The 19,161-nt window shown below is 43.3% G+C and overlaps 1 protein-coding gene across 1 annotated transcript in view; it reads left to right on the top strand.

The window, feature by feature from the left end:
* Positions 1-261: 261 nt before the first annotated feature.
* The window catches only part of LOC141419897 (polyserase-2-like), a 57,892-nt gene continuing 38,992 nt past the window's right edge, over positions 262-19,161 (top strand). Inside the window, exons 1-2 of the mRNA XM_074064126.1 lie at positions 262-1,817; positions 12,325-12,519. Of these exons, the coding sequence (XP_073920227.1) occupies positions 12,513-12,519 (7 nt within the window). The 5' untranslated portion in view covers positions 262-1,817; positions 12,325-12,512. The remainder of the gene's footprint in view (positions 1,818-12,324; positions 12,520-19,161) is intronic.

Here is a 19,161-nt window from a genome sequence, read left to right as displayed (position 1 = left end):
TCAGTTACTGGCTTTGTGGAAAACTGGCTAGTCAGATTTCACTGCTTTTCAGTTATGTACAAAAGTAAATAGAAATAGAGCAGCCTTATCGGTGAGCAGGCGTGATGCATTTCAGAGTATACAGCATCCTAGTTAACTCCTGCCTCTGCAGTTTTTATCTGAGGAGTCGTACTCACTTGGTTCTTTTTTTTACACTTTGCTAAAAGGAATTTAATCTAGCTCTGTTTCTTTTTTTCCCACTGGAGGAAAAAAAACACACATTGTGTGGTTTGTCAAAAGCAAACGACTATCCTTAATATGTTCTTGCCTGCTAGGTGTGGCATTTCTGTTCTGCCTGTGACAGTGCATGAATTGACTTTTTTTCCCCCTTTGCCAGTTCTCGTAGAAGACCTGGAGGAAAACTGTAGATTTTGTCATGGGACTTTGGAGCTGAAATCAGTGCCAATTTAGCCAGCATTGTCTCCTATGATGCTGACACAAAACCAAAGAGTAGTAGCCATAAATAATTAGAAAAATGTTATGTCCCCGAGAAAGTGATGAAATCATTAAATTAAATCATAATTAGTGTTTGTAGATTAGCATGCTGGCATATTCAAGAACTATTTGTTGTTTATATTTATTTGCTCCTATTCCTGTTGTGTACTGTTTGTCTTTTCCATAGTTACATGTTGTATAATTTTTTCCTGGTGGGTTTTGCAATTATATACTTTAATACCTTAATCAGTGAATGCACACATAACATTTCTGGTATTTTCATGGGATGTGATTATGAATGGTCAAAGAGCCCAGCAGAAATTGGGCAAATATTTTAGACGCTGTCCTGGACAGATAATGAAGCCTTGGCAGAGATACAGCAATGAGATGCAGGGAGCAAGGCTGCATGGAGAGCTCTTTGTTGGGCATCATTAGGGCCTAAAATTCAGCAGACTGTGAAGTCTCTGGGGGATATGGAGCCAGGTGGTATTGGGGGTGGTGCGGTCTCTATGTAGTGAGGAAGGTTGGAGGAGGTGGGTGTCTTACTGGGGACAGCTGGTGGGCACAGCCTGTAATTTCCCATGGTGAGGGAGAGGTGGCCCTGAACTCTGGGACTGCTGGCCAGGTTATGTGGTTGATCCACTGACACTGCAGCCTAAACACAGAAGATGGTAGTGGTCAAAGGTTGGGATGAGCCTGAGGGGATAGCCAGGTCCCTCCATCCCATCTTTGTGGTCCTGGGATGGTGCTGTTTGGTAGAACCAAATATATCTTTCAAGTTGAAAAACCACAGTCACATAAAGATTGGCTACAAAGAAAAAAATAAAACAGTTCTCTCTGAGAATAATTAGGCTTTCTTCCCAGGAGAACGCCTCCACTCCCACACCAGTCAGCTTCGTCCAAGAAGGTGTTGACCACATGTCAGGAGGAAGAAGCAGCGTTGCTGCCAGACATCCTCATTCCAGATAGGCTCTGCTCTTCCCACAGTAACTCATGCTTTCTTCTTTTCATTCTCCGGGTTTAGAGAACAATTCCCTCACTACCATTCTGCAAAATGACTTGTGAGTTTGCTGCTGGGAGCACAGGGAGCAGCAGCTGCCCCGCCTGTGCAGGCCACCAGCTCCAGGGAAGCACTGCATCAGATGCCACTCACGAATAAGTCACGGGCTGGGGCCGCTCAGAGGCTTCGCTCTTCCACCAGGGCAGGCAGTGAGCTTATGCTTCTCCTTTACCTCTGAGGACTGTGCTGGCTACGGTAGAAGAAGACCAAGCAAGCCCACGCCAGGTCAGGCCACAGGACGGCTTGTGATGTATGCAGACATTGCCTGGTGGTTTGGAAATCAGTAAGTTTTATCCTCTGATTTATTTCATCTCATTTGCAATGCTAAAGCCTCAGTAAATTGTCACTGCCTGTATTTTGTAAGAAGATATCCTTTTTCTATACTATACGACAGTTTTTATCCAATCCTTTAGAGCAGGGACTGCTGCTCAGCCCCAGGGTGGAGCCTTTGCAGATAGCTAAGTTATCCACACCTTTCTTAACTCACTGGGAGTTGGGTAATAGCTGTGGGACTCAGCTCTCAAATGTTCCTCTTTGAATATTTCCTTGATGTGTGCTAAGATAGCAGTGTTCCCACATATATAGGCCCTGGAGTTTAGGGTTTGGTGAGGGTTATGGATAGCTTCTGTTATTATGTCTTAGAGAATCCTATCTAGAAAGCTAATCTTTTTATGTGGAATTACTGAGAGCTTCCCCTCCCTTCAGGTCAAAACTGTGAAATTCTATTGTGAGTAGGGTTTCTTAGTCAGTTTTCCATGCATTTGCAACATAAATGGGCTTTTATTGGGCATCTTGAGGAGGCAGCTTCTACTTTGTCCTTACAGAGATAAGATTTTCTCTTTTTAATCCCCAAAAGTAAGTCTGCTAATCACAGTAATTGCAGTGAGGTACCACCAGTCATTGAGCACTGCCTGTGTCCCAGCACCATGCAAGAAACATCATGGTATCCTCTCATTTAATCCTCATGCAAACCCCACTGGAAACCCCACCCCCCAACATCTCCCTGTTGTCAGCTTTTGGAGAAACAGGCTTGCAAATATGGTAGCTGTCCAGATGAGGCCCCCTGCCAGAGAATGTATGGCTCAGGAGTTCCTGGGCATAGAACTGGACTTGCTGGATGGTTTGCAACTCTAAGAGGGTGTCCTGGAGCAGACTTCCAAAAGATATGCCCTGCTGTTGTCCTGAGATGTGGTGTTTTATGGGTAAAGCTATGTTCCTGGTTTCCTGAGTCAGTGTGGGATTTATTCTCTGTCCTGCAAACTGCAGTTTGACTGTGGCCACTTAGTCTGCCTCTTTCATAGACACATGTCCTAATCCTTACTTATTTAGATCTTCTGTTGAATGTGTTTCTCTTGTTTTAAGTTTTGTTTTTAATGGCAAAGACAGTAGGATAAAGCTTTGGGAGAATTTCCCTGATTGCCCTTCTTCATTAGAAAGAGTTCTTAGAAGGAACATTGCCCTGAGCTCGGTTGGTGCTGAGCTCAGACAGAAGGTGTTACAGGAATTCTTATCCTGGGTTTCCTGTTCTTCTGCATGGTTTGCAGAAATCATGTATATGCGAAGAAGACTTGGTGCATCTTCGGTGGGGAGGAGGTCCATGGCTTAGAACATGTTCAGAGGAGCTGTTGGCCCTATGGGCATTGAAAAGCCTTCAGGACTGACCTGGGCCTGTCGCATCTCTGCCACCTGCCTGACATCTCCCATCCTCCTGTCACTGCATTTCCCAAGGCAGCTGGAATACAGTCCCTGAGACTTTGTCTGACCATGTGGAACCTTAACAATGAATAAAGTTCTCAGGGAGCTAATTCTATTTTCTAAGACTCCACATCAGAGAAGAGGGTGTATGTCCTGATTGTGTGCTAGAAACCTTGCCAAAGAATGCCCTCTTACCCCATCACTCCCCTAACAGGTGCTGATGCAGGACACAAACATTCTGATACATGGATTTCTGTGTTAGCTTGTTAGTTTACCCCAGGGTCTTTTGGTTTCAAGAAGTACTTAAAAAGGCAGTGGTGCATAATGGCTAGAGGAGTATCTGTCCTAGGCTCAGAAACACGGTTTGAATTCCCATCTTTCTAGAAGTGTGTTTGGAAGAAAGTTGCTTGGTTTTTGGATTCTTCATCATCTCATCTGCAGAATGGAGAGACTAAACTTGTCATATGAAGTTGATGTGAAGATGTAAGTGTTTGGCATGAAAACTGGCTCATAACCATTCATAAAATAAAAGCTGCAGAGCAGGTGAATGTCAGAGATGAGGGGTTCAGTGCCCGATGCCCTCAGTAGTGCTTGACTCTCCTGTGTGTATCGGTTTCTGGACATCATCTGTCCAAAGTCAGACAGTGATGGGACATCTGGTCACAGGGAACTCATGGCCCCACAGCTGCTCCTCTACTCAGTCATTTCTGAACTACCTTTTCTGGGCCCAGCATTTTGCTTGTTAGCAATAAACAAGAAAGCCATGATCCCAGTTCTCTTAGAACTGTGGTTGGTAACGAACAGCCAAACCAAACTCAGAGGCAGCTTGTGTACCTCCTGGAATGAAGCAAACAGTGTTACCTCCAGGAGAGAAAAGTGACTCCCTTCTTTCTGCCTGCAGATGAACAGACCGTGAAGCCAGGCTTGCTGCATGGAATGGCTACTAGGAGGGGATGGGTGTGCTTGGTTCTCTCTGAAATTCCCTGTGAGCAGGTGCTATTCTGCAGCTGCCAGCCAGAGTGGGCACCATGGGTTGCACAAATCATGTGGCACATAATTAGAGAAGCTGGTGTTAGCAGACCATTGGCCTCATTGTCCACTGTTCTTGGATGATACAAAATGTTATGCCTTCGTGTCCCCAGCTGATGTCTCCACCTGGTGAGACAGAAAAACCACAAAGCAGAGGCCTTTTGGATTCTGATCTGGGAGTGTTGGGAGTGTAAATTTTCCTTGTTCATTCTGCAGTATCTGGGTGCCCCGGGCTTTTCCCGACTAGCTGGGGCACCTGCTGTAGCCGGCAGATTTTGATTCTAATTCAGCTGCCTGCACCCCAAACCTGAGATTTGCATTCACTGAGCCATCTAGCCCATGTCTTCTTTGATTCTCTGACTTTCAGGGAGCAGATCTCCAGCATTCTGCTGCACATTGAAAATTCTCAGAATTAAACCCAGCAGGGAGCTACCCGGTTGAGGTGAGAATTAGCAAGCATTGCCCAGAAACTTGGTGGGTGTGTGATGGTTTTAAGCTAGCATTATTTGGAGCTATGACTGATGACCTTTGAAATGCCAGAAATGTTTTTATTTATACTTTTCATTTTATACATAGTTCCTGCCAGGGCACACCCAGCTTTTTAACCTAGAGGGCCCACAAGGAATTTTGGTTGTGTGCTTGATGATTCATCCCTGAAAATCTTTGGAACCTGGCCCTGCTCCCTGCTGAGGTGAAGAGGAAAGGAAGGAAGGCCTCATTTCTGGGCCAGCTTGGCATTAGCTACCTACCATGAGCCTGCCACAAGGAACCAGATGAGGTTCTAGCTCCAAGGGCTTCCTCAGACTTGTGGTCTTTCTAAACTGCTATGTGCTTCTAAATCTCAATTAGACTTAGCAGCAGGATGTCTGTGCATATGTTAGAAAAGTGTCACCTGCTTGGTAATGCTCATGATTGTTCCCAACTGAGTGAAGATGACTTGTGAGAACCACAGAGAACAGTGGTTCTCTGCTGGGCCAAGCCAAGCCACTTACAGGTGGAAGAAGCCATGGATTTTCTATTTCACTGAGACCATATTCTGTGGAGGCCAGAGTTTACCTTCAGAGAAGCCACACCTGCAGGCACCAAGCTGGGAGGAGGAGCCACTTGATCTGTCTTAGGGGCAGCCTGCCCATGTGCACGGCCTTGGCAAACGTTAACCCTACTCCAAAGTTCTGGTAGACGCTCTTTTGCTGGAGGAGCCAGAAGTGAACCATGGCAAGGCTTTCTGACCCTCCACTCAGCCTGTCTCCTCTAGCAGAGCTCCCTGTCCTGGGAGCCCTGCCTTGTCCCATCCCCATCCCATAAGGAGCTCTACCCTCCTCTGGCTCTGTATCTTTATCTCCTCCCCGAAAAGCCTCTGAGCAAAGCAAGTTGCTTGTGGGGTTGGGGGGCATGAGAGGCAGAGGGTGCCTGCCTAAGAAGGAGAACAGTGAGGGTGGGCAGAGCATCCTGAACTGATAAATTTGTTAGGATGAAAATTTCGTTCTAAGTACAATTTTTAAATTGTGCTAAGAAACTCACAATGTAAAATATACCACATTAATCCTTTTTAAGCATATATATAGTTCAGTGGTGTTGTCCTGTATCCATCACCACCATCCATTTCAAGACTTTGTTCCTCTTACAGAAATGAAACTTGCTTCCCATTAAACAATAGCTCCTCTTTCCCCTTGTCCCCTAGCCTCTGGCCACCTCCTGCCTGTCTCTGTGAACTGAACTATTCTCAGTGCAGTCTATAGTACTTGGACTGACTTATTTCACTGAGCATCATGTTCTCAGAGTTTGTCTATGTTGTAGTATATGTCAGAATATTCTTCCTTTTTGAGTCTGAATAACACTCTGTGTCGTACAGTCACTGCATTTTGATTATCCATTCATTCGTTGGTGGGCACTTGGTTGCTTCCACCTTTTGTCTATTGTGAATAATGCTGCTCTGAGCGTGGTGTACAAATACCTATTCAAGTCTCTGCTTTAAGTTCCTTTGGGTGTATACCTAGAGGGACTTGCTGAATCCTATGGTAATTCTGTGTTTAATTTTTTAAGGAGTGTCTGTATTGTTTTCCATAGTGGCTGCACTATTTCATACTCTGCCCTAGGAATACACAGACACTCCAACTTCCCCACATTCTCACCTGCACTTGTTATTTATTTATTTTTTTAGAGGCCATCCTAATACTATCTACAACTCAACCCAATACATTGGCGGTGGTTTTGAATTTACATTTTCCTATAATCTAGAAAAGTAGAGTTGGAAGAGAGATGAGGACCCTATAATCACCTCTGATCTCGTTGATGTGGAAACTGAGACTCGCCTGAAATACATAAGCCCACAATTAGCACATCCTGGGCACACAGTGACAGAGAAATGTTCAATGTGTTCTATATTCAGGTGTAGCCTTAGAGCTATTGCCCATACCTTACTCCAAGTGTGATGGGCAGATGGTAAGGATGAGGATGAAATTGAGAAATGAGTCCCCCTCACCCCCTGCCCAGACTAGGAAGAAGCTGCCATTTGCACTAGGATTGCCTTCATCATCCTCTTAGCTCCCTCCTGGTTGACAGATTTGTCACTGCACAGACTCCATGTCACAGTGCCACATCTAAGGCTTGTAGGTAGCTGGGATGACAGCCCTTATTTCAGCTCCAGGGGCCCTCTTAGAGGAGTCACCTCAGTCTCTGTCCAGCTGCTGATTTCCTTCTTCTCCAGCTCCCCTCCACTTGGAAGTTTCCCTGTTTTCTCAGACACAACCCATCCAAACCCAGTGGTCATCATCTCCACAGACAGGTCTTCTGCCTATTTGGAGCCTAGTGCTAGACTCTGACAGAAAATCCCAGGGCCACTGTGGAGCCCTGGCCCCACTCCAGGCCCCTCCACCCTCACTCTGTTGGTTCTTTGCACCTCCTCTGTCTCAGAACTATCTGTGGAACTTGAGCTCTCTTCCCCTTCAGCGCCTGCTGCTTCATCTGGTTAATCCTCATTTCATTCTCATAAGCCATCCAGAGATGCTTAGTGTGTTGGCTTTAGGAAGATTTAGCTCCTTAGCCTGCTGGGTGTCACCGGCAGGCCTTACTTGCCAGACAGAAAGCTGCATGTGAGTCTCTCCTCTCACAAAACAGACATGAAACCATCCTGGCCCCAACCCATTCCTGCTGACCTTGAAAAACTATGTAGGCACACCCCAAATATCTTGGAAAGAACAATTGATTTAGAATCCACTTGAGCCCAGGAGCTCAAGACCAGCCCACATAAAGAAAACAAAACAAACAAACAAATCCCCAAGCAATGTGTCAGACAAACAAACAAGAAAACCTAGTTGACAACAGGTGCAGCCTGTAAGTACTATTTTAACATCTCTTATGATGTGTATTACAGTATTTTTTTTTCTTTAATCCCTTACCTAAACTGTCCAACTGGGGCTTCTCTTCATCCCTTTCCTTCCTTCATCTCTTTCTCTCCTATCTCCCGTTTTTACCCACCCTTAGGAATGCTCAAGACCCCCTCAGGTGAACACCTTACCCCTGCAGTTAAGCAGATTTCTTCTCCTGCTAAAATCCTTGCTCATTTGAAACATTTCTGTTCCTGTAATTCCTTCTTCATTACTCTCAGGCTTTTCTAAGTCCATGGGCTCTTGTTTGGAAGGAACTGTGCATAATTTTAGCTTTTTCAACATCATCATCAGTAAGCATTTTGGCGGTACTGGAGTTTGAACTCGGCCTCATGCTTGCTAAGCAGGCACTCTACCCCTTGAGCCGCTCTGCCTCCCCCTTTTTTTTTTTTTTTTTTTGAGATATTTGCCCAGGGCTGGCTTTGAACTGTGTGGCTTTGAACTGATCTCTGCCTCCTGAGTAGTTAAGATTACAGGTGTGAGCCACCAGTGCCCTGCTATAATAAATATTTTAAAATGGTTCTTTCCTAATCTGAAAATCTGAAATGCTCCAAGATCTAAAACTTTTAGCATCAACATGGCACCATAATTGGAAAATTCCAGACCATGAATCCTTTTATTCACACACAAAATTATTTGAAATATTGAATAAAGCAGCATTTGGGCTCTGTGGATAAGGTATATATGAAACAAATGAATTTCATGTTTAGACTTGGGTCATCTTACTTGAATGTACTTAGTCCAAAATCTGAAAAAGTATGAAATCAAATCCACTTCTGCTTCTAGGCACGTTGGATAAGGGATACTAACCTGTGTCTACAAATACAAAGAGCAAGGTGCTACCTGTTGAGACTACACACAGTATAGCATCTCCTGTCTTTCAGTAATAAAGAAGTGAGATGTACTTACCTTTTTACAGAAAGATTCATAATAATGGGGCTGGGAGGGTCCATGTGTCTAGTGTCCAGGACATGGTTTTCTCTGCCTGAGGTCTGGGCACCTACAGGTGCTGAATTACTGAAGTGGGTCCTGGGATTCATTCACACCTCAGGTGTTGTTTCTGACATGAAAAATTTTCATATGCAGTTCTCAAAAACATGCAGTTGTCATTCTGTGAACTAAAATACCAGTGGATAAATTTATCAACATATTCAATGATGTAGATTGGTATAATATGTTAATTGATTTCATCAAATGATATAAAAACTCTAGCTATAATTGCATAATATTTAACAAGGGTCCATTGTTCTAAAGAAATGTTGAAATCCATTGACATGAGCTAACTTCAAGATAATCAGATATACTTGGTCAGTGATGGGCTCAGGGCACTGTTAGCCTCCTGGTGCTTCAGGCTGAGTGCAGAGATGTGGAGACCACTGATTTCTGTCACATGTGTCCCCAGGCCTACAGTACTCAGAAGACGTGGTCTTCACGAAAGCAGAACACCTATGACAGAGAGCACGGGAGGGCAGAGTATGGTGAAAGGGTACTTTCAGGGGGGTTTCTGGGAGCAGTGCACTACAGACCAGTTGCTGGGAGAGTGGAGGAGATTGAAGTAAGACATGATCGAGGATGAGTACAGAAGTTTGGACTCCAGAGGTTTAGTTATAGGGAACAGATATGTGATGTCACTGAGGGATAAGCACAGGTGATTTTTGCTGTGATAGTATTCAGGAGCTTACCAATTTTTCTCTTTTCCAGAAAGAACCAGAACTTTATTTTGTATGAATTATTCCATCATTTAAAATGTTGGTTACCTTGATGTGTGTGCACCCATGACACACACTCATGCACACACACACACATGCATGCAGTCATGCTCAATAAACACTGGGGAAGAAGGAATCTAGAATAGAATCACCTGGAAAGATGCTAGAGCAAAGGAAAATACTTTGTTGGTTATCCCAGCCTGCGTTTGGCTAAGCCTACAGGCTTAGCCAGTGAGGTTTTGGACTTGTGGGTTGCGGTAGGGAAGGGTGGATGAAATGATATCATAGGGTGACTCTGGGTGATTGGGGATGGATTGCTTATTTGGGGTAAGCAGAGGGGGCAGTTGGAACCTCTTCTGCCTGTCTCCAGCCCCTTGCTCTATCACAGGGCTTGCCAGATACATGAGTACATCAGTAGCTGCTTCTAGCTCGATTCTGTGTTCTGAAGGAGTTCAAGCTGCTAAATTGGAAAATATATTCTTTCCATAAAAATTATCAAATGAACACATTATGTTTTTCTGAAAGCACCTTTGGGAGGTAATTCAGAGACTGGCTTCTAGCCCTGGATCCAAGGTTGATTAATGAAAGCCCCCAAAGCCTGTTTCTGTCTGTCTTAATTTTTCCATCTCTAAAATGGGATGACTTGTGTCCTCCCTCATCCAGGCAGACTAATGGAGTCATTAAAATTTCAGGCTTCGGAATCTAATTATCTGGGTTTGATGTTGGCTGTGCCTTTCTGTGACTTTGGAAGGGTGAGCCCCCACCTCTTATCTATAAAATAGGAATAACAGTCTAGCAGTTGTACCTCCACCCCAGAATGGTACAGACAGGAGCACATGAATTGATAAGTGTTCAGCCCTCAGAACAGTGTAAAGCGTCCTGTCTCATTTTATTTTTATTTCTATAAAATGAAAAGATAAAAATCACATAATAGATAAGAATGCAGCATAAATTTATAAACATTGTGATATAAATGTAAGACTTTTAACAAGGAAAAGGAGCACTAATTTAAATCTACTTCTCATAGCAGAGGGTGAGGCCTAAATTGTTATTTCAGAGTCTTATATTAAGCAGTGAAGTGAAGGGAATAAGTTCCCAGTCACTTCTGATTCCCATTTGCTGTTTTATTTCCTATTTTAAAATGACCTCTTTCATTTTAAAAGTAATATGTATATAGGAGATATTACAGGAAAATTAAGACATGTAGAAATAAAAAAAATAGCAAAATATATGCCATTCCTGCCATCTCCAAGAGGCCATTATTGCTAATTCTTTACTGCTTCTTTCTAGACTGTTTTATGATGTAGACCTCTCTTTAAAAACATAATTTTCCTAAACAAATAATGTTTTCAAGATTGTTTTTCCAAAAAATCTCCATTGAGCATTTTCCCTCATTGGATGGAATATATTTTAAAACAATTTAACTAGGCCGGAATAACATCACATCATAATTTATTGGCATTATCTTTTATTGATTTATGGTTGGACCATTTATTTGTTTGGTGTGTGCATCAACATTTAGTTAAATTATGTATTTGTTTGCTGATAGAAGTTATGTCATAACGAGTATCTGTAAACCTCCCACAGTGCAGTGTTATGGGATGATTTCTTTAGGATACATATCTAGAAATAGAATTCCTATGTCTTTGCCACCTCATGCTAAAGTACACTAAGAAGATGGCCATGCAGCAGAGCTTAGGGTGCGTGTGGGGCTCCCCTTGCCTCTGCAGTGTTGGGAGGAGGTGGGTAGGAGAAGCTCTTGGGAGTCAGCAGGGTCTGGTTTCCACTTCTTTTGGGTCTTATGGAGAGCTATGGACTTCTCTGAGGTTGATTTTTCTCAGCTGCAGAATATTTTGAGGACTGAATGAGATAACTACTGAATAAAGTGGTCATTAGGTGAATAACTAAGGTTATTATTGGTATAGGTCCATGTTAAATGCTGAGTAAAGTCTATCTATTACTAGAATGGTAAATGCCCAGGATCTCTATAAAATAAGGTCCTTGTATATAATTGAATACATAAATGCATAAGTATATAGGTATTCATTTATATCTCTCTTTATATATATATTTGTACATATACATGCATGAATACATGTGTATATATACATAAACACATTCTTACACACACACATATATATATATACATATATGTTCTCTATATAAAATAAAATGCTTGTCTAATATAAGGTCACTTGCTTTTCCTTGCTAATTGTGAAGAAACAGAACATGTAAAAATGTTCACCATGTGGGTGACATGTTCGGAGGGACTGAGAAGTCATCTTCAAGATGAAGGGGGCATTCAAGACACAGTTCAAAATCAGGTGAAAACAAAGATGAAGAGGGTGCATCTTAAGTCACTACCATGAATGAGCATTCTTTGGAGGTGATCAGCCCCGTCCATATCCCATGACTGTGTCACTGGATGCTGGATGCAGGATGGGAGGGACTTTCTGGTTAAGGTAGTATGGCTTGATATGGTCCCAGTGAATCCAGTGTCAAGGATCGATGGATTCAAGATCCTCAGATCTGGTCTTGGATCCTGAGTTGGGGCAGGATTGAAAAGAAAGCTTTGCAAACCATTGGGACACCCAACGACTTAGTTGTGACCTGTCACCATCTACAGTTCAGACAGAGCTGGGCCACACAAATTCAGCCATACCCACGCATGTCTGGACCAGGGGCCTGTAGAAGGTAGGACAGTGCTGCATCCTGATGGTGACTACAGTTTTAGGATGTTTCTTGCCAGGAATGGTTGCTTTCACAAATGCTTGCTCTATTTTTATTTTGACTTGTTTAGTTTTTGCTTGTTTAGGGAGGATGTTAATCTGTTAGCAATGAAGACTGCTGATACACTGAGTTAGAAAAACCCTGCTGCTCACCACGTTTTTCAGATGCCAAACGTGAATGCTCATAAGAATTAATTACTGAGAGACATTTCATCCAGTGCTTCTGTGTCATCATTTTCAAGGAGGAAGATGAAGGCTCGGGCCCCCCTGCCCCCTGGCAAGCCTGCTACCCTGAGTGTGCATGGTGAACAGAACCCTGCAGCCCTTGGCTCACAGCAGAACCTGGTCCACATGAAGGAGGCGCTGCGGAATAGCACCCTGGATGTTACTGTGGTTCTGCCCAGTGGGCTGGAGAAGCAGAGTGTGGTGAATGGGAGGTAAGAGGCCAGGGTGTCAGAGTCCCTGCATTCCCAACAATGTGTAGGTGGGAGGAGGAGATGGGCAGAGTGGACATGGACCTGTCAGTTTCTTCCATGTGGGGTCTGCCCTTGCAGAGGCTGCAGGATATGAATTGAGTCTAGGTGTCAACCTGGGAGAGTTGGGACTCTTATCTGGAATGAGTGTATGCTCACTGGCTCAGGCAGGCTCACCCTTTCAGGAGCAAGGACTACACAGCCCTCCTGTTAGAGGCTGGGCTCAGTAAGAAGGGCAGATGTGGAGTCCCATACATAATTCCAAGGAAGTAGCCCTAGGGTTAGCCCAGCAATTTCAGTCTGCTGCCTGCATCCTTGGCTATGACGTTCAGCCAGGAGGGCAGCCACCTGAACGAGCTATTCAGATGTCCACTTACAAGCTGACTTGCAGAGGTATCAGTGCAGTTGGCAAATGAAAGTAAACCAAGTTTAGATTGAGGAGTAAAATCTGATCCATTTGTTTCATCTTTAAGAGGCTGTATTTCCACACCCTCAGTTCCCAGTGGTCCTCATAGCCTGGATCTGACTATGGACAGGTGTCACATGCCACCTTCCTCTGGGAGGGCATGTCCAAACCTTGCACACCCATCTACATTCATAGTCTAGGAGTTTTATTAGCAGTGCAGTCTCATGTTTTATGTTTGAAATTGATCAAAGTATACCACAATTATGTTATTCAGGCAGTTTTGGCTACTATTTTTATGACTGATAACTCAATCTATGATAAAAATGTTAACAGTCACAGAAAAAAATTCAATAGGAAGAAAAAAATTAAATGTGAATGTTTGCATATTTTGTTATAGAGAAGCATCATGGCATGATCAATTACAAAAACTTAGAAGCATAAAAATATATTTGTTTTATCTGGTACATTAGGGAATTGAATTAATATTTCTAGGAAAACCAGGAGAAGAAATTATATAAAATGCTTAACACTTAAAAGCAGTTTGCTCAATAATCACTAAAATGTATACTTGGTTGTTTTTGTTCCCATGGATACATTTAAAAAGTATAGTACAAGTTTTATTATTTATTTTAAAAGATCAGTGTTTGAATAATGAATAATACTTGAATTTATCTAATCCTTTGCAACTATTTTATTAGTTTGTTAACTAACTGATTTATAATAAAAACTGTAGATGATAGTTTTTTGTTTGCTTGTTTTGGTATGTGGTGCTGGGGATGGAACGCAAGGCCTTGAGCCATGCTAGGCAAGCACTCTATCACTGCACTATACACCCCTAGCTCTAGGTGATAATAGGCAAAAGTGTATAAGAGTTTGCACAATTTTTTATAGGAATGTATACAAAAAAGTGGAACAACATCCTGCCCAGCCTCAGTATATACCTGTTGCATTGTGGTATGCCATGTCTTCAGCTGCACTACATGAGGCCATACTGTTTTCCAAGGTGGTGCCATCAGGGTGGTGTCAGGGGTTGCTCTTCAGTGGAGAGAGCTTCTTGTAGCCTTTGCAACAGCAATAGGGCTCAGGTATAGGAAACTATCCACATTGGACCAATATGGGAAATGCCCAGGTTTGAAGCAAATACCTTACAGCTTTTTCCTCAGCCCAGCTCCCATAGCTCGTGCACAGGTAGTGAAGCTAGAAGAGTTTCTGTGTATTTCTTTGTTTTACAAACTGTTCATCATTATACGTACATGTTCCCACATAGCCTTATAACTTCAGAAGTATTGAGTATCACAGTTTTAAAATGATTTTAAAATCTGCATATGATTTTATCAATGAATTCATTATATATTCACCATTCTTACATTTTGGCCCAATTTCTAGTTACTCTTTTTTTTTTTTTTAAAAAAAAGAAAATGTCATGAACTAGAGAAAAGGTGAGATCAAAAAAGAATTAACCTAGAAGGTAACACCCACGCACAGGAAATCAATGTGAGTCAACTCCCTGTATAGCTATCCTTATCTCAACCAGCAAAAACCCTTGTTCCTTCCTATTATTGCTTATATTCTCTCTTCAACAAAATTAGAGATAAGGGCAAAATAGTTTCTGCTGGGTATGGAGGGGGTGGGGGGGGAGAGGGAGGGGGCGGAGTGGGCGGTAAGGGAGGGGGTGGGGGCAGGGGGGAGAAATGACCCAAGCCTTGTATGCACATATGAATAAAAAAAGAAAAAGAAAATATCATCGTGGATCGTGTCTTAATGATCTACTTTTACAAATGTATGAGGAAAAATAGAATGCCTGCCTGGAAAGTAAAAGTGTTTTTGGAAAATGCTTTCAAACTGAACACCTCTTCTCATTGTACCCTCAGTTTTTCTTTCATTTTTCTTATGCAGCAGGAGTTACTATTATGGTGCAGTTTTTTTGGGTAGTTATTGAGGCTAAGTACAGCATTATATACTAAGGGTTAAAATGACTTTCTCTTTTGCAAGCAGTAAAACAATCCCTTCTCCAGAGTATTGCACAGAGGAGTGAGTGCCTTAAAGCAGCACCTGTGAGCTCTGGTCCTCAGGTCTTCCTCTGTGAGACTACGGAGGAGGCAGCTGCTGCTTGCTTTGGAAATTGATTTTGCATATTACCCTCTTTAATAAAGAAAGAGTGGGCTGAAGTCAGATGCCTAGTCCTTGCTTAAAACAGATTGACTCAGGCTTTTGTCCATGTGGTTTCTCTGTTGTTTTTAAACAGTGCTTTTGGTAAAGAATATGCTCACCCTTTTGCAGGTGAAGCAGCAGTTTACAAAATGCAGCCAGAACAGTGCATTTCCTGACATGGAAGGGCCCCACAAAGAAAGATGCTGGTGGTCCCATTCTGCAAATCACCGCCATTTTTATAGTGGTTATTTTTGACCTGCTCTTGAGTTTAAAAGCCCATGTCTGTTCTTCAGACGTTGGGCTCTGGACTGCTCTCCAGGACAAGGCCTGGCAGTCCTTTGGGAGTGATGTTTCCAGCTCCCTGTGAGGCAGCTGGAAGGAGGTCGGGATCCCAGCACTTTAGTTGGGGCACGAGTGAAGAGAAGGTTTCTGAAGAGGGCATTGTCTCTTTCAGGTTCTCCAAAGAGAGCTTCCAAAAGCATGGAGAGTGTTGGGGTGCGTCTTTTTTTTTTTTTGAACTCAGGGCCTTACACTGGCTAGGTAGGTACTCTACCAGTTGAGCCATACCTCCCAGCTCCTTTTTTTTGGCAGATTGGTTTTCACAGTTTTGCCCATGACCAGCCTTGGACTTCACTCCTCCTGCCTATGCCTCCCAAAGAGCTGGAATCACAGATGTGCACCACCATGCCCAACTTCTTAGGTGAGATAGATAGGGTCTCATTAACTTTTTGCTCAGGATGGACTCCAAACTGCCATCCTCTTGATCTCTGCCCCCCAAATAGCTGGGATTACAGATGTGAGTCACTGTTTCCTATAGGTTGTAGTAAATAAGACACATCCACATTGGTTCACCTAGCTAAGGGGTAGGGGACAGGAAAAGCAATCTTTGTTTTGTTTTATTTTCAGAATAGAGGAAATCTCCCTCAGTATTCAGTCCTGTGATTCTGCATATGTGGGTCATTGCACCCTCTTACAGAAGACATGTTTGCATATGTGCAGAAACCTTTAGATCTTGGGTCTTGGGTGTTTTGGGCCTTATAAAGCATCATAGGACTCTCAAGAGTGGCAGGTTATTGGGCCTTCAGGTTCTTTTTATAGTGAGCTCACCTGTTCCCAGATGCACAGGAAGGAGGGTTGGGACCTCTGCCCAGGACTGTCACGTGTAGGTGTTGACAGAGCACATATGTGGTCTTCTGGCAACTTCTGAGGGGCAGGGCCTTGGCCTTGCTACTTCAGTGATGGCCCAGGGGCTGAAGGAAGAGAAGCTGCAAAGGACAAAAGTAGGGAGATGGGTGGGTCTGCACACGTGGTAGTTTTATTCCAAATGAGGAAACTGTTGCTTCAGAATATTAATTGTCTTTAAACATAGGGAAAACAGATTTGTATTAAATATAGCATGCAGTACTCACGTGGATTTGTAGAACACTAACTTGTGACTTTAAGTTAATTGGGCCGTGTCCAGGTCCTCTAGGGTAGACATTGACTCATCTGCTGAGTGAGAATTGCATAAAAGACACCTGACTTGCCTATAATATGACACAGAAGACTCTAGATTCTGAAGTAAGTGTCCTCCAAGACACTGGCTCATCATCATGGATGACAAAGCCAGAATTAAGAAAGGACACAAACTACTGTGGTCAGCAAAGGGATTCCTTTGGGGTTGAACCTGACCAGAATGCAGTTCTTGTATGAGATCACCTATCTACACCTGTCTCGATAACTCATTTCATGGAGTCACTTGTAGGTGGGATAACTGTCAGGTTTTCCAGAGTTCCTAGATTTCTCCCTCCAGGCCAGGGGCTCCAACCAAGATTGTCATTTAATCAGTTTTAAAACTTGAATTCCTTTAAGAAGGCAGGTCCTCTTTGCTTGACAAACTTCCACCTCTCCCTAAAGTCACATCTTCAGACCTGTTATAGCCCCATGCAGCCTCTGGGCCCTTAGAGCCAACTCTGGGAGTTGACACTGTTTTAATGGTTATTGCTCTAACAATAGTAAACCACAATCCAGGCTTCCGAAAAACTGGATTATTGTTAGAGACCCCAGCCTCAAACTGGAATCCTGCCTTTGGTCAACAGACTTCCCTGTTTGGGCTTCTTCAGGTCCTCTGTCTTATCAACATTGATCTTTTTTGTGTTCTACCCACATGTTGTCTTGGAGGGGCCTCATCAGAGCAGGAGGCCCATGGGACCTTGCTAGCTTCTCACCACACCGATGCCAAGTTAAGCTGTCAGGCTTAGCACTTCCAGGGCTTGCTCCAACCCTGTTATACCAAAGTGTGCCTCACCCAGAGCTTAGGGCCACTGCTGGACTCAGTGCCACACAAGAGATGAGGCCATGTTTATGATTTGACAGTGCATGCAAATTTGGTTTGTTTTAAGATTGCACCAGAAGTACTTAACTGAAAGTCATTTGTATACCATATACCTGCAGCACATGACCCATTGCTCAGTCAGCACATTGGTACCAATTGCACCTACCTTGAGTGGCAGAGTCCAGTGGTTTTCAAAGCAGGTTTCCGGGACCTGCAGCATGGGCATCACTTGGAAACTTGTTTAGATTCCCAGCTCAGCCCCATACCCACTGAATTAGAAATCCTGGGGTGGGGCTCAGCAACTTGTTTCAATAAGCCCAGAAGTTTCACATTGCATGTTACATTTCAAGATTCCCTGCTGTACCTTGTGCCACTGGCTCTGCTAGTTGTCAGGCACACAGTCCTGAGACTGAGCCAAGGATCTTGCTGGCCAGGTGGCACTGTAGAAGGATTAGTATATGCACAGCCCACGAGAGGCCCCCCCCATCAGGTTTATCACCATAGATGGCAATCCTTTACCTGGTCTTGATCTGATAAACACAAGGCGTGGGCTTTCTCACTTCTGTGTCCCAGCCATGTGTCTGTTCCCAAACATCCTATGTGTGTCCTCCGGTGTCTGAGGAGCCCCTCTGTACTGGGTGGGCTGTGATGGCACAGGCTCTTTATTTCTTGGCCTTGCTCTGTGATATAACTTCACAAACAGCCATGTGTAAAAGAAGTTTGATTCTTATTGAAGTCACTGACCCATGCAAAAACAATTTTTTTTTGACTGTACTTGAACTCAGGGTCTTATGCTTGCAAGGCAGGTAGTCTACCACTTGAGCCACTCCACCAGTCCTTTTTCTCATTGGGTTTTGAGATAGGGTCTCATGAACTAATTTCTCTGGGCTGGCTTTGAACTGAAGTCCTCCTGATCACTACCTTCTGAGTAGCTTACAGGCAAGAGCCACTGTTTCCTGGCCAAAAACAGTGTCTGCACACATTTAGAAAGTGATTTTTTTTTTAAGAAAGAAGTATAAAAGCTCCACTGACTTTTTAAATTTAAAAACAGAGACCACAACAGGTGTCAAAAAATAAATTTTTTTCTATATTATGAGCACTTGAAAGACATCTGGGGAACAGAGAGATAATGAAGTTGAAAGAAAAGGGTGTTGAGTACAAATGGTAGAGGAAAGCTATGAGAGAGATCTGCTTTCCTGAGCCTTCTTTCCTGCTCACTTGGTGTCACGGGTTGAATATAAAATGTTGCCCCAGGCTCATGTGTTGTACATTTCATCCCCAGCTGGTGGCATTATTTTGGGAGGTTCCAGAAACTTTAGGAGATGGGCCTAGTTGGAGGGACTGGGTCACTGGGGGTGCACCTTGAAGGTCATGTCTGGTCCTTGGTCCCTTCCTTAATGTCTGCTCACCCTGAAGTGAGCAGCCTCCTCCTCACATGCTCCCATTGCCATGATGTTCTGCCTTACCTTGAGCCCAGACTTACCATGAGCCAAAGTCTGTGGATTGAAATCTCTGAAACCATGAGTCAAAATAAATCCTTCCTCCTTAAAGTTGTTCATATCGGGTATCTTGTCACAGTGAGCAGAAAGGTGAGTAACACACTTGGTTTTGGGGTGATCATTTCCCTTTTTATCATATATTATTCTTCTGTTGAGCTTGGAATTTTACCTTAATATAGATGGATAATAAGATATCTATCTATCTATCTATCTATCTATCTATCTATCTATCTATC

Source organism: Castor canadensis, chromosome X (assembly GCF_047511655.1).
Source record: "Castor canadensis chromosome X, mCasCan1.hap1v2, whole genome shotgun sequence".
NCBI lineage: Eukaryota > Metazoa > Chordata > Mammalia > Rodentia > Castoridae > Castor > Castor canadensis.
Note: the sequence above shows the minus strand (reverse complement) of the source record. Positions and strands in the feature narration are given on the sequence as shown.